The sequence below is a fragment of the Lynx canadensis genome, chromosome B4 (genome assembly GCF_007474595.2).
Source record: "Lynx canadensis isolate LIC74 chromosome B4, mLynCan4.pri.v2, whole genome shotgun sequence".
Taxonomy (NCBI): Eukaryota; Metazoa; Chordata; class Mammalia; order Carnivora; family Felidae; genus Lynx; species Lynx canadensis.
The window spans coordinates 78,195,951-78,215,882 of NC_044309.1; the positions used below are offsets into that span (position 1 = coordinate 78,195,951).

A 19,932-nucleotide genomic window follows, 5' to 3' on the forward strand; every position below is an offset into this window, starting at 1 on the left:
GGGTAACGTAAGACCCTGCAGACACCCCCAGTAGCACAGAGTTAGCAAATGAGGGATAAACCCAGAGAGGGGGTGTCTCAAGTCCTAATGTCCTGGGGCTCCTACCAGAAAAGGGAGGATAGGAATCTCCAAGAGCATGGCAATGGCCATCTGTCACAATAACTTCAACATCGGCAACAACTCGCATACACCGAGTCTTTAAGTACGTTTTCTAACATGCTCTTCTTCACTACTTAAAAGAACCCACGAGACAGGCACTATTCACTTCCCATCTTATAGAAGAAGCAGCTGAGCCCGACAGAGGTGAACTACAAGGTTGTGCAGCTGGGAAACGACAGTCCAAGCGAAACCAGAGGGGCACACTGGTGTTGTGTGGTTTCCACTAAGACCGCTGATCTCTTTTAGGGGAGTAACTTCTGACGGAGACCAGAGAGAGTACATGCATAGGGTGATCACGTGGAGAGGACTGGGACAGAACGACCTCACAAAATGTTGTTTTTGTCACCCCTGGAGGCAGAAATATCCATTCTCATCGTCTGTAGAAACTTCTCTGGACTAGCCTCCTCTGCCCACCTCTGAGTATCTATCCATATCCTTGCCCATCCTTAGCTCCTTCCTGCCATACAGAGGTGTTTCTCCTCTGAGCCAGGCTGGCCCCATCCATTAAAGCCAAAACCCTAATTAATTAGCTACCGCCCCCCCCCATCTTTAACATCTCTCCTTATGGTCTCTCTCCTTTCCCCCCACCAACCTGCATCATCAAGTCTTTCCATCCCATGGGAATCCTTTCCTTTACCTCACTTTCCATGCAAGCCAACCACCCCCCTTACTTTCTCTTACTGTCAAACTGTGTGAGACATTGTAGTGGGTACTTACTGTTCCCACTCCCTCGCCCCATTCAAACTGCAGCCTGCTGACACCTGTCTTCTGCCCCCACAACCCCACTGAAGTGCATGCAGACAGATGGAAAGGCAGGCAGAGGGAGAGGAGAATGAGAGGGTGACAGTATTAAGAAGTGGTGACCAAAGAATAGAATGCTCTATCTGAGGAGGTGAGAGAGGCTGGTGTCCTGGTGGAGAGACTGTCTGTCCTCAGAGCCTGGAGGGAGGAAGAAAAAGGTGGGTGGGGAGGTAAGTTTGGGCAGAGGAGTGAAGGTAAGAGGTTTTTACCAGATGGCCTGATTTTCTCAGTGAAGAATGCTGCATTTCTTTGTTGAAGATAAGGGGGGAGGGGGGAGGACACGAAGAGAGTGGAGAAGCTTTGCCATAGCAACTAGGAGGACTGGAAAAGCTTGTTGACCCAAAGCAGAGAGAGGGGCCCAGTAGTAGAGAAGATGTGGCTGAGCCTGGGGACTGTGAGTTGGTGGTGACACCACGTCTTGATGGTACGGTCTTCACAGATGCTCTACAGTTTGGAACTCAAGCAGGATTCAGCGTTTAGGGTGAGCGGGGCTGAGCCGGGCTGGGGGTTCAGGTGGAGGAGGCTGAACAGAGTCAGGCCTCAGAGACTGAGGGGTCTGAGAGGTCCAACCTGGACAGAAAGTCTCAAGGAGGGTAGTGGGTGGGGAGAAAACAATAATGGGGTTCAGGCCTGGGGATGCTGGAGAGGCTGAAGAACCCAGCTGCTGAGTGAGATAGTTATGATCAGTCCCGTAGCGCGAGGGCAGACTCTCCAAGAGATGGAGCAGTTTAGGGTCTAGAGCGTGGCCACGGGCAGAGACAAGAGGAAAAGTTTGGATGGGAACATCACTGGAATTGAGGATTTAAGGAACGGTCAGGGTGAGATGCTGGGCAGGTTATTACCTGGAGAGTGGGGGTGCCAGGCTGGAGAGGAGCCCCGGGAGCCAGGTGTCAGAGTCCCTGGTGAGTGTGAGGGAGTGGCCAGGAGGTCAGGAGGTGACTGTGGGGACAGCAGGGGCCAGCCACAGGGGAGGGGGTAGACGTGGTGTAGCTGGACAGCACGAGCCTCTTGGGTTTTAAAAAACTGCAGTGATCTGTGCCACCAATATAGAAAGGCAAAAGCTCAATCAGCATGGAAAGGATTTTTTTCCCAGTAAATAGCACCCTTTGAATGTACACAGCTTAACCCACCGAATCTCTTCCCACTAATGGGCATTTGTGTTGTTGCCTGTTTTTCGCTGATGGAAACCAAGGACAGCAGAGACCATGTGTGTGCACTTTTGGTGAGAGCATCTGTAGGATAAATTCTTGGCGGTGGGTGTACTTGGTCAAGGACAAGTGTACTCATTTTATTTGTTTTGTTGACTGAGGTAAGCGCAAATGGCTTTAACTTTGAGAGCTATGCCAACTTGCCCTCCAAAGAGGATGCGCGAGTGGGTGATCCCATGAACGAGGGACAAGTCCACATGCTCGCCATCACCGTTACCAAGCTTTGCAGCCTGACAATGTGACGGGGGCATGTGACTTTCCGTATGTTATTCTTATTGTATTTCTTTAATCTGAGTGAGGTGGAGCATTTTGTTTTTCATATTTGCTATTTTCTTCCTTCCCTTCCCTTCCCTTCCCTTCCCTTCCCTTCCCTTCCCCTCCCCTTCCCCCCTTCCCTTCCCCTTTTTCCCTTCCTTCCTCCCCCCCTTCCTTCCTTCCTTCCTTCCTTCCTTCCTTCCTTCCTTCCCTTCCTTCCTTCCTTCCTTCCTTCCTTCCTTCCTCCCTTCTCCCTCCCTTTCTTTCTTTCTTTCTTTCTTTCTTTCTTTCTTTCTTTCTCTCTCCCTTTCTCCCTTTCTTTCTTTCTTTTCTTTGAACAACTGCCAGAGTTCAGATCCTGGATTTTCGACATCTTAGCTGTGTGACCTTGACCCATTTTCTTAAACTTGTTGTGCTTCTGTCCCCTCTCTTAAAATGGGGACGATGACATTGGGCTGAGGAGCTGTTGTGAGAACTTCAAGGGTGAACAGATGCTGTGTGCTTAGGACAGCGCCAGGCACCTGTAGATTAAGTACCCTGTGCACACTGCCAGCTCATATTATGTGTGTCTGTTACCCACTTTCCTGCTGCGTTGGCTTTTTTTTTTTTACAGGTTCACATAGTCAGGAAAGTAGCCTGTTGACTGTCATTTATGTTGCTTTCTTGCCTTTTGGTATTCGATTTAAAAAAAAAGTATTACATTCCGTGCAGACATGATAAATGTTTTCTTTTTTTTTTTTGTTACGATCGCAAACATTTGCATTCCAAGCTAATGAAAACCGATCATGCCTTTTTTTCTTCTTTAGGAATCAGACGCTGTGTTTCCAGGGGATGGACGGTGAGCAGTGGCTCTGAAAGTGCAGCCAGGAGCCAAAAGAACGTCTCCACCGCCTCTGCCTCAGCCTCCGTGGAGAAGAGCAGCTCATTCCTCCTGCGGGGCAGAGGGGGGGAGCTGCAGCACCACAGTGTCCCCCACCCACCGCGGGTTTAGTGCAGCCAAACTACTTGCTGGTTCCTAGCTCTCCAGAGGCTCGGTGGGAAGCCAGGCCGGGAGGGAGGGGGCCACTGAGCGTGTGCTTGGTGGGTGTGCTTGGTGTGCTACGCAGGGAAGGGCCGACTAGGAAAGGCTTTGGGGATTATCTTGTCTTAAGATTCTGCCCCAAATGTTCTAAGGAAGGTCTGTGAAGCCGGCAGAGCCATGGGCTGTGGTGGGAGACTCTGTTCAGATGGCCCACCGTGCTGTGCACTCGTGCAGGCCGGAATGCGCTTGGCAGCCTCTCGGTGTGGATGGCTCCTCAGGAAGCCGTCCAGAGGGTGCTTATGTGTGCAGCCTGGCACGGAGTGCGCTTGCGGTGCCGGCCTGGAGATGCAGAGGTGGGGGGAGACAGGTGGGCAGGGCTGGAGCTGCCGGGAATACTTCAGGGAGGGGATGGGGAGGCTGAGGGGTGGATCCGCCAAGCCTTCTTTGAATGTCCTCTCAGCTCCCTCTTGCCATGGAACGCTGGGGTTTCTTCCCTGGTGTAGAAACCATGCTCAGGGAGGGGCAGTGACTTATCCAGGGTCACGAGGGAGGTCACCGGCAGTGTTCTGGTTTGCAAAGATCTCTCAGGCCAGGCTCTACGGGAGAAGTGCAAGGGTGGCTGGGAGCAGATCCCGTGGGGGCTGCAGGTGGGAGGGGGCAGGAAGGGTTGCAGACCATAGGTGGGGGCCGAGGGGTAGGAGCCCGGGGTGGGAGGTAGCGGGGGAAAAAGAGTTGGAATGAACCTTGAGGGGTAAGGAAGCGGGAGTGTGTGTGTGTGTGTGTGTGTGTGTGTGTGTATCTGTGTGTATATGAATGACAGGGTATGTGCGTGAGCGTGTGGAAAGGAAACAGTTGGTCTCTTTAGCCTGCTTGGGGGTGGGGGCTGGGGGCGAGTGGGCTCCCCACGACGGCAAATATCACAAGGCCAGGAATTCCGTGTGTTCTTCAAACTACAGCTTCCAGGTTACGACTCTCTCTCCCAGACATACACACACACACACCCCATAGCAGAGTCCACCGGCGGTCTCCCTGGGCATCCCTCTGCCTCTGGCCTGAGCTGTCCCAACACCAACACGGAGGAGAGGGAGGGCTGGGGGCGTGAGCCTTTACTGAGAACCCTGAGTAGGGGCTGCTGCAAGGTCAGCTTCACTGGAAATCCTTATCTAACTGAAGTGAAAACCAGGAAGGACATTCCATTCCGACCCTCCTCCACCCAGGATGGCCCCGAGGGCTTGGTCTGAGGTGACAAGCTGGTGGGCTCACTGGGGAGGGGCTGGAGGCCTGTCAGCTGTCTCTTCCAAAGGCTCCTTAGGTGTCCCCTCTAGCTGAACCGGGTCTGGGGAGAATGAGGGCAGGGCCGTACAGAGGGTGCGTGGCAAGCGTGGTTGGAGGCTCCCAGAAATGAAGCCTCTGGAGCCGTCTCTGTCCAGTGCCCCCTGTTCCAGCGCCGTGTTTCTCCCCAACTTGGGCTGGGTCTGACACTGCTGGGACTTGTTTGGTGGGCGACACGATGAGAGCGGGGGACCTTTAAACAGGAAAATGGCAGCAGTGGAAGATGGGGAGGAGTGTTTGCGTGCAAACACAAACAAGCACTCTCACAGACCTGCCTACAGAAGTGTGCAATTGTGTGTCCACAGACACCCTGCCACACGCTGAAGACAGACTTCCACCTGTACAGGAACGTTCAGACACACACACACACACACACACACACACACACACGTCTCAGGTGAGCACACAGAGAAGCCCAGTGGCCTGCAGGTCTGTATACACAGAAGTGTAGACATCCACAAAGTGTCCCAACTACACGCAGGTGTCCCCTTCCTCTCCAGGGACAAATAAAATAAGTGGATAGGAAAGTGACTTAGGGGTAGGGGGAAGCCCGGCCCCAAGGCGACCATTCCCACAGTGTCTCTGGGCTTCAGGTGCCCACTGGAGTGAGGAGAGGGACCAGAAGAGGGGTCGTGCCCCACTTGGCCTACTTTCTATATGGTGGACTTGCCGGGGAAACCAGCCAGGCCAGGGCACCTTGGGGTCAGATTACTCAAGAACTGAGCTGATCCCTCAAGGAGGAACTGAACTTGGGGGTTGGAGGCTGTCAGGGAATGCCTTTCTGGAATGCCTGGCGGGGGGAGCTGGGGGCTGACTCCCTGACTAGAACTTTTTGCCCACCCCTTCCCCCAGTCTTTTACGGCTTGATCTCTCTGCTCTGGCCTCAGGAATCTTGCCCAAGCCTCCTCTCGGAACACTGAACTTGTTTCAGATCTGCTCAGATGGCGGTCTCCCTCCCGCCACTCTGTAGGTCAGCCCGCATCCGGGGCTCTGGGGGTCTATGGCCCTGCGCCCCACTTGGGAGCTTCCGGCTTGGGCCCCAAAGCCCGGCCAGGGCGGAGAGCGGAAGCGTGGCCCGGGGAGGGGCCCGGCGGGCAGCGAAGGGTGGCCCGCGGCCAGCCCCGCCCCTACCTGTGTAAGCCGATCCGCCACCGGAGCCTAGCGGATAAAAGCGACCCGGCCGCGGGAGGTCAGCGAGTTCGGCTCCCTCGCGCCCGCCGCTAGGTCCAGCCCGGTCCCGCCAACATGTCCATCCACTTAAGCTCCCAGGTCTTCAGCTCGCGCTCCGCCGCCTTCCCGGGTCGCGGCGCCCAGGTGCGCCTGAGCTCCGTGCGCCCCGGCGGCGGTGCCTTCAGCAGCAGCAGCCTCTACGGCCTGGGCGCCACGCGGGCGCGTGTGCCCGTGCGCTCCACCCACGGGGGCCCGGTGGGCGCCGGCATCCGCGAGGTCACCATCAATCAGAGCCTGCTGGTCCCGCTGCGGATGGACATCGACCCCACCATCCAGCAGGTGCGCCAGGAGGAGCGCGAGCAGATCAAGACCCTCAACAACAAGTTCGCCTCCTTCATCGACAAGGTGAGCCGCCGTACCCGGCCCCAAGCCACGCTCCGGGCCACAGCAGCCACCCCAGCCCAGCCCGTGAGCGGGCCAGGCGCCCGGAGGCCTGGCGTGTTCTCTTTCCGCCACTATCAGAAACCTTTCTCTTTCTCGTGAAGCCTGTGGCTGTTTTTCCCCTTCAGTCTCCAAGCCTCTTCTTCCAGAGAGCTGCCCAAATCGCCCTGCTTTTTCTTCCCAGGATGTGTGCTTGAGTCTGTCAGGCAGCCGCGGCTGGCGGCGGCTGGCGCGTCTGTGAGTGGGCTGCTGGCTTCTTGGGCTGATTCAGGTGGGGAGCTCCAGAGGCCAGGGCCAGGAGTTTCTGTGAGAGGGGGCTGTGTGGCGTCAGAGATGGGGTAGGGGTGACACATTGTTCCCAGCTGAGAAGGTCCTCCCTCCTCCTACTGCTTCTGCTGGGGCAGATGCTGAAAATCAAGGGCTGGAGGGAGGGAGGGAGGCTCCCTGACGTACCTGCCCACTTACCTGGTCCTCCAGACTCCCTTTGGTGGTGGAAGGGACGCCCTTGGAGAGAGCCCATTTGCCCCCCCCCCCCCTTGGGGGTGGGGAGCACACTGAGAGGCCCTGGGGAAGGGCCATTTGGAAGCGTTTTTTCCCTGGCTGTTTGGGTCCCACAGGGTTGGGGGAGGGAGTGGGGGAGAGAGAGTGGGAGTTGGCAAGGAGAGGAGCAGACTTGACTGGAGGGTCTAGGAAGGGAGCGATGTAGGGCTGGATCAGGAACTAAGGGCTAGCCTAGCTGGACCCCTCTGGCCAGGGCCTCCTGCCTCCTGGGTATAGACCAGACTTTCCCTCCCCTGTTTGGCTGTAGTTCTCTCCTTCCCCCGCCCCCATGCCCTCTCCTTCATCATTCACACCGTATACATCTTTAAGTTTCTCCTGAAGCCTCCCCAGGCCCAGGGTCCTCGCCTGCTGTTGAGCGGTTCTACCTTACTGTCTGTAGCCCCCCAGGTCCTGCTGCTCCGAGTTGCTAGTTTTGGGGAGGTTGCTTCCCACTCCCAGGCACACTGGAAGCATCCAAGGGGACTTTTGGACCCCAAGCTGAGCATCTAGTAGGTGCTCATTTTGTAGCACCTTGTCCTGAGATCTTGGAGGAAAGGGGAGGCAGAGAGAGGATACTGAGGGAGGTGGCCCAGGACGGACAGGGAGGGGGCAGCCCTTCAGGGACGGTGGCGGGAAAGATCATCTGCAGTATGGCAGGGAACATAGGTGGGAGGGGACACATTGGTGACCGGGCAGCCCTGACCCCTGGGTCAGGCTTTAAGACACGTAAGACAGAGAGCCCTGGAAGAGGGGACCAAGGGCTGTGGTCCCCGGTTGGTGGAACGGCCCGCGGGAGCCTGGGCTGTGTGGGGTGGGCGGAGACCCTCCCAAGCCCGGTGTGGGCAGCACGGCCTGCCCCTCATGAGTTTCCTCCTCTCTTTTACTCTCAGGTGCGGTTTCTGGAGCAGCAGAATAAGCTGCTAGAGACCAAGTGGACCCTGCTGCAGGAGCAGAGGTCGGCCAAGAGCAGCGGCCTCCCCAGCATCTTTGAGGCGCACATTGCTGGCCTGCGGAGGCAGCTTGAGGGGCTGCAGCTCGAAGGAGGCCGCCTGGAGGTGGAGCTGCGGAACGTGCAGGACGCGGTAGAAGACTTCAAGAACAAGTACTGACCCCAGTGTGGTGTGCCCTGGGGGGGGTGGGGGGCGGGGGTGTGCACCCATCATCGGCTGATCCTCAGCAGGCCCTCTCTGGGCTTAGGGGTCAAGTGTGTAGCCGCTCAGTACAGCAACCCCTGAAGGGAAGGCCTTGACCGACACATTCCCTGTCTCTCCGTTTCTCTCTTTGTTCCCGGGGGCTGTTTCCGACTTACTCCCAGGGAAATATCCCCGCTCAGCCCTGACCCACGCTGTTCTCTCTGGGTGCCTGACCAAGGCCCCAGGAGAGGGTAGGACAGAGGTGTCCTGTACCGGTGTGCTTCAGAACATGCGCGACCCTCACAGAATGTTCTAGAAGAGCCCCTCTGTTTCGGTGAGGAGTTAGACACCAGAGAGATTCAGGGTCCTGATGGAGATCATGTGGCAGGTCACTGGGAGAGCTGGGACTTGAATGTCGGGCCCCTGACTCCCAGGAGGAGACACAGAGCCGACTTGGGGCTGAAAGAAGCAAGGAGAGGGAGGGATCGTTGTGAGCCATGGGAGGGTTGCAGAGGCTGAGGGGTGGCTCTGGTCAACGCAGGAACCAGAGAGGAGGCTGTGGTGGGCGGGGGTGGGGGTGGGGTCGGCAGTGGGCAGGGCTTGCAGGGGCCTGGAAGACTGGGGGTTTAAGGACAAGCCTTTGAAGTGCCCACTGAATTCTCTTTTGTCACCGAACGGAAACCGAAGCCAGAGGCTTGGGCTGGGCCCCACCCTAGCATCCTTGCCCAGTGGTGCTGGGAGTAGTGAGTGAGTTCTGTGCTCTGCCCTGGAGGTGCATGACTAAGCCGAGCAGGGACACCGGCTGTGACCGGAGGTAGAACAAACAAAAAGGCCTCTGTGGAGGGTGCCCACTCCCCTACTTCCCTAGAGCGACAGCCTAGAGCGACAGTCAACAGCAATAATCCCACAGCAGGTGGAGGCAGACAGGTGCAGGGCAACCAGTGAGCCTCTGTTGTCGTGTGTGTGTGTGTGTGTGTGTGTGTGTGTGCGCGCACGCACGCGCTCACATATACCCTAACTCCAAAGCCTACATGCCAGGCTGAGCTCAGGACTGGGGCCCAGGGAGCCCCATGTGGAAAGGGCACATGGAAGGGCCCAGTGAGCTCTGATTTGTGTGCCCTCTGCTCTCAGTGGCATGGTGCTGAGTCAAGAGTGAACAGATGGCCTTCAGGATATTTCCACAACTATTCTATAGAACCTCAGGGAGCGGGGAGCTGGGGGTCTGGGGTCCTGGAGGGGCCTGCTTGCTCCCCATCATAGCTGCCCTGCTGCCCTCCTGTAGCCCTCGGGCACTGCTGAGTTCCTGTTTCTGACACCTTTTTTTTAAAAAGTTTCCAAATAAATGCTGGGTCAGGCTCCAGTGCTCTCTTGCTCTGTGTCCTGAATTGCCAGTGTCCTCCTATGGGTGGGGCTGGCCTCTTGGAACAAGGAGGGATGGGGGGGGTTGCCCTGTGGGAGTAGGGTTGGCGCCAGACCACCTAGCTGGGGCCTGGTTCTTCCCCAGAACTTGGCTGCACCCTCTTCCTGATTTCATAAATTGCCTCTGCTTCAGGCTCCTTCTTTGCCTCCTGAGGGTGGGATTAGGCAGTGGTTAGGGCATGGGCCTGGAGTCAGACTGCCTGGGTTTAAGTCTGGGCTTTGCCACTTAGCAGCTTAGTGACTGGACAGATTATGTTCTGCTCTGTGCCTCCTGCTGATCGTGGTACCATTGTTACAGGGTTGTTGTGAGGGTTAAGTGAGCTAATCCGTGGGAAGCACCTAACACTGCAGGCCCCATTTAAAGGATCCCTAAGCATGGCTATGACTATTGCTTTTTTGCTCCTAGATTGTGCAGTTTTTGTCTTTTACTTTATATACATTTCCTCCTCTCCCCCCTTTCATCCTGCGCCGAGATTCCTAGCCTTAGGAATAGCTATAAGGGAAAGTTAGGGACATTTGGTTTCACAGCTGACACCCAATTTCCCAGGCGTGTCATTAAGGAGGGGTGAAGCCAATGCAGGGCAGAGTTCCACACATGGAGAGGAGGGGGGACAGAGGCAAAGCTGCACCCATACCACGCACCCTCCTTCTCCTGCAGGTACGAAGATGAAATTAACCGTCGCACAGCTGCTGAGAATGAGTTCGTGGTGCTGAAAAAGGTGAGGGGGCAGACAGGCCGGTGTGGGGGCATTGTCCGAAAAACACATGGGCCAGGGGACCACGTGGCCCTCTCACCTGAGCAGCCAGCCAGTAGGGACCTGTGGCCAAAGTCTGGCCCGAGTACTAGAAGAAGGGAGTGATGAGCCTGGAAAAGGACAGATCTGGAAGCCAGGCCCTCGTAGCACAGCCCGTCCTGTGTACGTGTGTGTGTGTGTGTTTGTGTGCACGTCTGGTGAGTCACTAGACTTGTTTTTGGCCTCAAGGGGTTAGAGCTAAGACCAAAAGATGGAGGTTAGAAGGGGAGATTTCAAGCCCAAATAGGGAAGTGCTCTATCACAGTCAGAACTTTTCATGACAGACAAAGGTTGGCAAATGGCAGGGCTGAAATATTTGCTGAAGGAATGCGATGGGCTGCCTGAGGCAGAGCGATCTTCCTGTCCCTGGAGAATTGCAAGCCAAGGTTAGAAGGCCTTAGGAATATCTTACAAGGGCTTGATTTCAGATCCCAATTCAGTCCACTCTCTGGGCAACTGTGTTCACGGCCCACCCACGTGAAGACAACCTACCCCAGGGTGCTGGGCCTTTCAAGATTTAGGAGCTTTGGGGATGAATAAAAGCGAGCCTTACCCACGGGAGTTTGGGCACAAGAATGTGTGGCTCCCCATTGACACCTGGGCTTGCACTGTTATCTGTGGCTTACCTGTATCACCGTCACCTAAGCTGCGTTTAGGCTGGAGGTCCTCCACATCTACGAGCCTTATCTTGGAGTCTGGATGATTTTGTGCTCTTCTATTTCATAAGAAGTTGAGGCTCATGGAGTTGAAGTGATTTGTGCAAGGTCACATGGCTAGTAGGTGGTAGAGCCAGGGCTGTGTCCAAACCACCAGTCAGGAGCTGGGAGAGTGCTAGGTTTGGGGCTGCGGGCTGCTTTGGGCTTCTGGTGCTGGGAAGGCAGACACCGGTATGGTTCCTGGAATGATGCATGGAAATGATGTTCCTCACGCAGCCTGGGAGGGCCCAGTAGAGGAGACGTCCTGTGGCCAGGTCACACGGCCTGGAGAACTGCTATGTTTCTTGGTAGGGCCCTGGTGTTTGACCCTGTGGGTTGGACAGAGCTGGCTTGCTCCCATCCCGGCTAAATGGTCCGTGTATGAAGCCATGGTGTCTCTCTACCCCTTCTTGCCACCCCCCCTCCCCGCCCCCAGGACGTGGACACTGCCTACATGAATAAGGTGGAGTTGGAGGCCAAGTTGGATGCCCTGAATGATGAGATCAACTTCTTCAAGACCCTCTATGAGACGGTAAGGACCTTGGATATGGGAGACGTGCCATGTCTTCTGTGTCTTAATCAAGGGGTTTACCCCCTGCCTCTGGGCCGTCTTGGTGTGTGTTGAGTGTGTGTGTAGGCCTTATCCTCTTCTTTAATTTTTCTGGATTCAGGAATCCATGGTGGGCAGGGAGTTTAGGAGGGGCTGAGGGTAGCAGAGCAGGGTGGGGTCAGTTAGGATTGGCCTTCTAGAAACATGGGATGATCATTTGTTAGGAGGGGTGTTGGGAGGGGTTGGAAGGAACCAGGAGAATGTCTAGGGAATCCTGGGCTGTGATGGAGTTCAGAGGTGGGCTGGGTGGGGTGGGCAGGGGGTTCTGAGTCAGGAGAGACTGTGGTGCCTAGGAGTTTACGCCCGGAGGGACTGGATGGGTGGCCCCCAAGTACAGGCCACTGTCTACCCCTGTGGTCTCATTCTCTCCTTCTTCCCCTGCCTTGGGCTTTCAATTCTTTTTCCACTTGGGGATTTAGAACCTCTCCACTCCTATCAGTGGGAATCTCTGGCCTTCAGCGGAAGATAGGATGGCCAGTCATCTGGCAGGGCTGGTCTGCGACTTTATTATATATGAGGTTAATTATAGACCACTTCTCAACTCCTTTCAGTCTAGCTTTTGTGAACGTCCAGCCTCCATTAGCCCCTCAGTGAAATTTCCACATATGTTAATGCAGGGGCTGGCTCCTTGGGGTTTCCTTCGGGCATTCTGATCTCTCTGCAGCCCTTCATACGTCTGTTGCATGTTATATATATGCACGTCTATGTATGTATGTGTGCCTACGTATACGTATATGTGTATTTAATTATTTTCCTCTCATCATGAAAGAAGTACATGCTCATGGCCAAAAATCCAGAAAATTGAGTAAAGCACAAAACAGGTCATTTATCTGTGCTCTTATCATCTTGGTGCCTACCTTCTCAGACTTTGCGAACTGTGCCTATACACACAGAGGGATACAGAAATATATATTTTATTTTATTTTTATTTTTTAAATGTTTTTATTTATTTTTGAGACAGAGAGAGACAGAGCATGAGCAGGGGAGGGGAAGAGAGAGGGAGACACAGAATCTGAAGCAGGCTCCAGGCTCTGAGCTGTCAGCACAGAGCCCGACGCGGGGCTCAAACTCACGAACTGGGAGATCATGACCTGAGCCGAAGTCAGACGCCCAACCGACTGAGCCACCCAGGCGCCCCTAGACATATGTATTTTAAATAAAAACAGGAGTGTATTTTTTTTTTCATGTAATGGTGTACCATAGCTATAAGTACAACCATATCATCCGTTTTGAAGTCTGGAGAGAGTTCCGTTATTGGGTGGGATATTTTATTTTACCCACACCCCCTAGTGATCCACTTCATGACCGAGCTCCTGCCACAGCAGAGCTCCCAGAAGGAGATATTACCGTTCACCACATCCTGTCACTTCTCTATTGACTGTGATCCCACCAGACTCTTTTGTTGAGAAGTTACTAATGGGCTCTCTGGGTTGCCGGGGGTGGGCGGACTATTTAGCAGGTGCTGGGTCTGCGTCCCCTTGCCGCCTGGTGACCCACACCCACTTTGCCTTCCTCTCCCTCTTCTTCCTTTGCCTTCCTCTAGTGTGGCAGTGGGGGGGTCCCAGGATGGGTTGTGGGAACAGGGTGGGGTCATGCCCCAAGTCCTGACATTCCGTCTGGTCCCGGCAGGAGTTGGCAGAGTTGCAGTCCCAGATCTCGGACACGTCCGTGGTCCTGTCCATGGACAACAGCCGCTCCCTGGACCTGGATGGCATCATCGCCGAGGTCAAGGCCCAGTACGAGGAAATCACCAGCCGCAGCCGGGCTGAGGCCGAGGCCTGGTACCAGACCAAGGTGTGAGGCTGCTGAGGGTACTCTTTTCTTCCTGGCAAGGTCCTCGGTGTCAGCTTCCCTTACTCCTCACCTGTCTCCAAGCCTCTAGGGCCTGGGTCCCACTGTCCTGGCAGGCACCAGCGTTAAGTCTAAGGTACTCTCCAGCGCCCTGGGAAGAAGAAGATGTGAAGGCCAAGTCCCTCCCCAGGAAGAGATCCCAGCCTGATGGGGGGACAGGGCAGAAGAACCTGAAGCACAGAGAGGTTAAGCAATTTGCCTAACTCCACACAGCTAGTAGATGCAAGAGTAGGGACTAGATCCTGGGCCCTAGGCCTCCAGACCGGGGAGGTTTAATCATTGCACATGCCGTGTGGAGGCAGGGCAGCTGACTGTGCAGGTGCTGAGGGAGTGTGCTGGGGTAAACCAGTGTTCTAGAAGAGGGAGCCTGAGGCAGCATGTAAGAGCAGCAGAGGGATGTCTCTGCTGAGATAGGGAATCATCTGTGGGACATAGGTGAGAGCACAGGCATGCCAACAAGGTGACCTGGGTTCAGACTTGCCGTGTGATCCTTGGGCAGTGGCTCCCACTCTCCAGGACTCATTCTTCCCATCTGTAAAATGGGTGGTGCTGATGTTTTTAATAAGTGTGTTTTTAATAGGGGTTTGTTTAACAGGTGAGGATCTCAGACTTCTAGTGATTCTCCGGCACTTGGGACATGATGGGGATGGGCCCAGGCCCAATGGCGGTGGGCCCCAGGGAGCCATCCTCGCCCTTCCTGTCCTGACTGGGAGGAAAGCAAACCTCTGCTATACCCCCCTGCTTGCTGGCAGGGCGTGAAGATTGCTGGGGGTCAGACCGTGGCTTCCTGGGAAGATAAGCTAGGAGGTTTCATCACTCAGAACCTTGGGCCTTCAGTGGATGGGACAAAGGATGAGTTCCCTGTAATCACTGACCATCCCCTCACCGTACATCTCTGTGTGGCCCTCCAGTTTGAGACCCTCCAGGCCCAGGCTGGGAAGCACAGGGACGACCTCCGGAATACCCGGAATGAGATTGCAGAGATGAGCCGTGCCATCCAGAGGCTGCAGGCTGAGATCGACAGCATTAAGAACCAGGTGGGAACAAGCCCTCCTCCCTGCTCCTCCTTGTTTCTTGGGGTGCATGAAGGGCAGCCATCTGAGAATGGGGAGCAGGAGGCTCTCCCGGCCTAAGGCTGGTGCAGTTCAAGTCTCACGGGCCTGTGAGATCTCGAGGGTCCTTGTGAGATCTCCAGGAGAGAATGTTTGTGGCCAGGTCCTGGCTCAGGCCAAAGGGAGAAGAAGAGTCCTAGCTGGGCACAGAGCCTGTGGAGGGAGCCTCAGACTTCCCAGCCCGAGAAAAACCATCATTCGTTACCAAATTGGTACTCTCCTTGCACCTCTCTCCGGGTGCAATGTGCTGTACCTGGGAGCTTGCAATCTGCAGGGATTCATGGGACCCAGGCCAGCAGATACCCTTAGTGTGGCTCACAAGGTCCTGTCCCTCACTTCCTACCACTGCCTCTCACTGTGCTCCAGCCACACTAGCCTGCTTCTTGTATCTTGCGTTTGCCAGACATGTTCAGGCTTCAGGGCCTTTGCACCTGGTGTTCCCTCTGCGTGGAACATGGCTTTCCTAGCTCAGCACATGGCCACCCCTTCGTCATCCCTGGGGTTTTGGACACAAGTCCCCTTTTCAGAGGTGGCTTCCTCAACCACCAGCCACTCTGTCAGCAGTGTGTCTGAAGCTTCCTTAAGCATCTATCACTATCTGAAGTTTTCTGTCTTATTAATGAAGTAGTTGGCTGTCCCCTACCCTCACTGAAATATAAATAATGCCTGGAGAGCAGGACCCTATTTGTCTGACTCACTGCTCCTTCTCAGCATGGGCTGGGGCAGAGGCTTCCCATGAAGACAGGCTAAAGGGAGGATGTGTAGCCGGCAGGGGGCGGGTGTTGAGGAGCCGGTGGAGGGGGGTGGGGTCCAGTCCCTGGCCCAGGGGGCACCGGTGTGATAGGGAAGGGCACCGACAGGTGGACACCAGAGGGTCTCCCGGAAGGATCGGAGGATGGGGAAGGCTGGCAGGGAGGCAGAGCTCACTGGAGACAAGGGAGGGTCTGAGGCAGGGAGTGGCCGGTAAGAGGCAGGGGGAGTGCTGGGCTGCTGGGCAGGGGAGGGAGTGGCAGCTCTCTGAGCTGCACGAGAGGAGGCCCAGGACTAGATAGCCTCCTGGGGCAAGGACTAGCTGCAAACAGAAGGAATGCTCATTCATGCTGGGCAGGAAGTGGCATCTGTCGCTTGGATCCATCGTGAATCCGACCAACCTGGCCCAGACCAGGGGGGCTGTTGATCAGACATTTTGGGTCTGGGGGTTCCAAGCAGTGTCTCTCTGCTCCAAGTCCCCCTGTTTCTGGGCCTGTTTTGAAGATGGTTTTTGTTCTTGCCAGCTGCCTGAAATTTGGGGACTCAACAAAGATCCTGTGGCTTTGGATCTCCTCCAGCTGGGGACTGGGGGGATGGGCACGTGTAAATCCTAACAGCATTTATTATTTTCTAAAAAATTTTTAATGTTTACTTATTTCAGAGAGAGAGACAGAGAGACAGAGCATGAGCAGGGGTGGGGCAGAGCGAGAGAGGGAGACACAGAATCCGAAGCAGGCTCCAGGCCCTGAGCTGTCCGCAGAGAGCCCGATGTGGGGCTCGAACTCACGAACTGTGAGATCATGACCTGAGCCGAAGTCGGACGCCCAACAAGACTGAGTCACCCAGGCGCCCTGACAGAGCCCATGTATTTAATCCTTGGGATTCCCGGGTGCTGGGGGAGTAGGCTGGTGCCAGGAAAGCCACTGTGAGTGAGTTGCCCTGGCGCTGGCCGGGGAGGCAGGGAGGCAGTGACTGGCGAGGCCTGCCCCCCAGCTCACAGCTGCACTATCGCTTAAAGTGTGCCAAGCTGGAGGCCGCCATTGCAGAAGCCGAAGAACATGGGGAGCTGGCCCTCAAGGATGCGCGTGCCAAGAAGGAGGAGCTGGAGGCCGCCCTGCACCGAGCCAAGCAGGACATGGCCCGGCAGCTGCGGGAGTACCAGGAGCTCATGAACGTCAAGATAGCTCTGGACATCGAGATCGCCACCTACCGCAAGCTGCTGGAGGGCGAGGAGAGCCGGTGAGGTCACAGAGGCCAGGAAGGGGATCCTTCTGGGGCTCAGTGGGGACTGGGGCTTGCCATTCATTTGTCCACAGACATTTCCTGTGTACTCTTTTCTGTAAGGCACGGGGCGGGGGGGGCGGGAAGTGCAGGGAGGGTATAGCTGGTGCTTGCTTCTTTGCCCCTGATGAGATGACCTGGCAGTAGGAAAGACCACGTGGTGTAACGCTCAATGAGAAAGTTGGAATAATAACAGCCACTTCATATGGGTGGCCAGGGTCATCTTATTTGACCCTCACAACACATTCAGGTAAGCAGGGCAGGTACTGTTTCTAGTTTATGGAGGGGAAACTGCGGTTCGGTTTTATGACTTGAGGGGGCAAGTCAGGTGTGCAGTCACGCTCTGCTGATTCCTGGTCCAAGCCTTGTCCATGATGCCAGGCTGCTTCTCACTGCATAATTGAGTGCCAAGTCACAGGATATTGACTGAATGTCGTGGGGTCCCGAGATATTTGCATACCTGCCGCCAGAGAGCAGGCCGGGCTGGGTTAGTGTTGCAGGAATTCTTCGTGAAAGACTTGGAACCTATGTGGGTGAAGTTGGGCCTTTGTTCTCACCTTGATGGGTTGGTCGATTCATTCAGTCAATTTGCAAGGCTTTAGAGTTGTGCCTTGGGCGAAGGCTAGGGTTTGGAGAGGGTGAGAGGGAACAGCGTGGGCCAAGGCTTGGAAGTAGGACTCATCAGGGCTTGCCTTATTAGAAGCCAGCACGGAGATAAGTAATATGTAAGACGCGCTTCTGCCCTTGGGGAGCTTGTACATGGGCCGAGAAGACCAAACATTTGCAGAGGAAGTACCTAGAGACCACTCAGTTGCATTGGTAAAATGCTGAATTTACACAAACTTTTTCTTTTGGGAGCATTATTCCGGAGGGGCTGGAGAGAGAGGCTGGAGGATGAATGGAGTGGAGAGGAAGGAATTGGGGAATGAGAGAGTGCTAGGGTAGAGTGCCTGGAGGCAGGGAAGAGGAAGAGAAGAAGCATGGTTAAGAATATGAGTTGGGGAAGGAGAGGAGGAAGGGTCTCTGCCATTACAGTTGACCCGTAACCTACCTGGGTTGGCATCCAGCCTTTGTGGGAAGAGGAATTGAACACCAAAGGCCTCTGGGAAGAGAGAGCAGCTGATCTGGGGCACAGGGCACCTCCAGAGCCCAACTGTCCCAGCTATGATGCCTGTCTCTGCACCCTTCTCCACCACAGGAGCAGGGACAGCACTCTCTTGGGAACACATACCGTGGGTCTCTTTTCCTCATAGAGCCAGAGGTGGGGACCCTTAGAATGGGGCCTGATCCTTTTCCTCCCGTGGGCAGACGAGCAGGCTGAAGGTCAGGGATGGTGAGTGGCATGGCCAAGGTTACATGGAGAGTGGAAACATTCCCCCTTGAAAGCCTAATCTCAGCATCCGTTGCTACCATCGGGGCTTAGATCCTGGTTCTCTGAGAGGAAACGGTCCTCTCTCCACTCTTAGGAGACATGGAGAGGGACTCCTTGTTTTTTTTGTTTTTGTTTATCCCTTAACCCCTCGACTCTTCCCAGGGGCAGGTCTAGGATTTGTGGTCTTAGGAACTCATGCACTTTGGGGTGCCGCCTTTTAAGAATACAGAGTTACAAATACACAATTGCACAAAAACAAATATTTAGTTAGGATGAGAAAAGAAAAATCACATGAATCACTAGAGTCTTAGACATTCAGGTCTCTTCCTTCTGAGTTCTTCAGGCATGGCACCAGAAACTGTTTCATGAAATCACTGCCTAATTGCAACCTGGCTTCCCTCCCCACCCACAACTGTTAGCAACTCCCAGCGCTTGAAGGGCCCAGTTGAGCAAGGGGCCTGGAAGCTTCCTGGCATATCCTTTTCTTGAACTTGGCCTTTGCTCCGCCCCCTTCCTGGACTTGGGGGTGATGAGGCCAGCTGGGCTCTCCTCACTCCTTCTACCAAAGTGAGGTCTCCCCTCCCCACTGCAGAGTAAACTCAACCCTAAGGCCAAGGGCTTGGTGACAATGGAGTGAGTCACAAAACAAACACGTCCAGCTGTCTCCCTTGGCTTTTCTATTTCCAGTAGTCTGCTTAAAGCCATCCCGACCACCTTCTGCTCCGTCCTCCATCCCTGCCTCAGCGACCCTCGTGAAATCTCCAATTCACTAATTATTTCAATACAGACGGAGCAATTACTACATGCCAGACTTCACGCAAGGGGCCAGAGATCCAAGAATCAATAAGCCACAACCCGCTTTGAGGATTTTATGATTTGGTTAGGGGAGGCAGCTGTCTTCATAAATAATAACAGTTCCCATCCACCGAGTCCTGTGTGCCCAGGGCTCTAGGTAAATATTATTCACCCCTCACAAACAAGTCTGAGGTTGGGACTAAGTTGGCCCCAGTTTAGAAGTGAGAAAATGGAGGCTCTGAGACATTGCCCAAGGTCACGTAGCCTTCCCTTAGTGGGGACAGAGGAAGGAATACTGGTCTTGCCTGGTGCCTGGATGGAGGGGCCTGGGACTGCTTCCTCCAGCTCTGAGGAAAGAGTCGCTCTCACAGGTCTCTCTCCTCTGCCCCCAGGTTGGCCGGAGATGGAGTAGGAGCTGTGAACATCTGTAAGTCCTTGGCTGTGGCCATTTCCTGCGCTGTCTGGGCTAGACTGGGTCTTACAGGATGGCACATTGCCTTGAGGGCCTGCCCTTGTCTGGGACAGGAGCTTCTTTCCCTTACCAGCTTTTAGCAGGTGCCCTGAGGCTCCCAGCCAGTCGGGCTCAATGGCCCAGGGAAGCCGTGCAAGAGGGCAGAGTGGGGCGGGGGAAACCCGTGGTGCATTATCCCTTGCATTGTCCCAGGCTCCTGGGCCTGCTCGAAGAGGGTGGTGGGGGGTGGGGTCAGGCAGTGGGGAGGGGGAGGGGCAGGTACTGCAGGAGGGGAGGGTGGAGTGAGGGGTGGGGCCTCAGGTGGTGGGCCCGTGCTGATGAGCCCTCCTCCCGTTTCTCGCAGCCGTGGTGAACTCCACCGGTGGTGGTGGCAGCGGGCTGGCCGGGCTGGCCTTCAGGGGAACCATGGGCAGCAATGCCCTGAGCTTTTCGAGCGGCGGAGGGCCCGGGGCCATCAAGTCCTATTCCACCAGGACCTCAGCCACCACCCACAGGAGCGTCCGAAAATGAGCTCTGCTGTGTGGAGACCCACAGCCCTGCCCGCCCGCCCCCCCCCCCCCCCCCCCCCCCCCCCGTCACAGGAGGACTCCCATCACGGGTCCCAAGAGGGCCAGGCAGTCTGAAAAGTGATGTCAGAATAGCTTCCAATAAAGCAGCCTTTCTGAAGCCAGGGTGAGCCCCATCCTGGCCCCTGGGATCCTGGCTTCATCAGCTGGTTGGG

General features: G+C 55.4%; 1 protein-coding gene across 1 annotated transcript; it reads left to right on the top strand.

Annotated features, from left to right (window-relative positions):
• Positions 1-5,964: 5,964 nt before the first annotated feature.
• Positions 5,965-19,908, top strand: KRT7 (keratin 7). The gene is made up of 9 exons (XM_030322675.1): positions 5,965-6,351; positions 7,818-8,029; positions 10,138-10,198; positions 11,405-11,500; positions 13,208-13,372; positions 14,341-14,466; positions 16,310-16,530; positions 19,132-19,166; positions 19,555-19,908. Exons 1-9 carry the CDS (start codon positions 6,022-6,024, stop codon positions 19,719-19,721), a joined length of 1,413 nt encoding a protein of 470 aa, XP_030178535.1. The 5' UTR covers positions 5,965-6,021; the 3' UTR covers positions 19,722-19,908.
• The last annotated feature ends 24 nt before the right edge of the window (positions 19,909-19,932 follow it).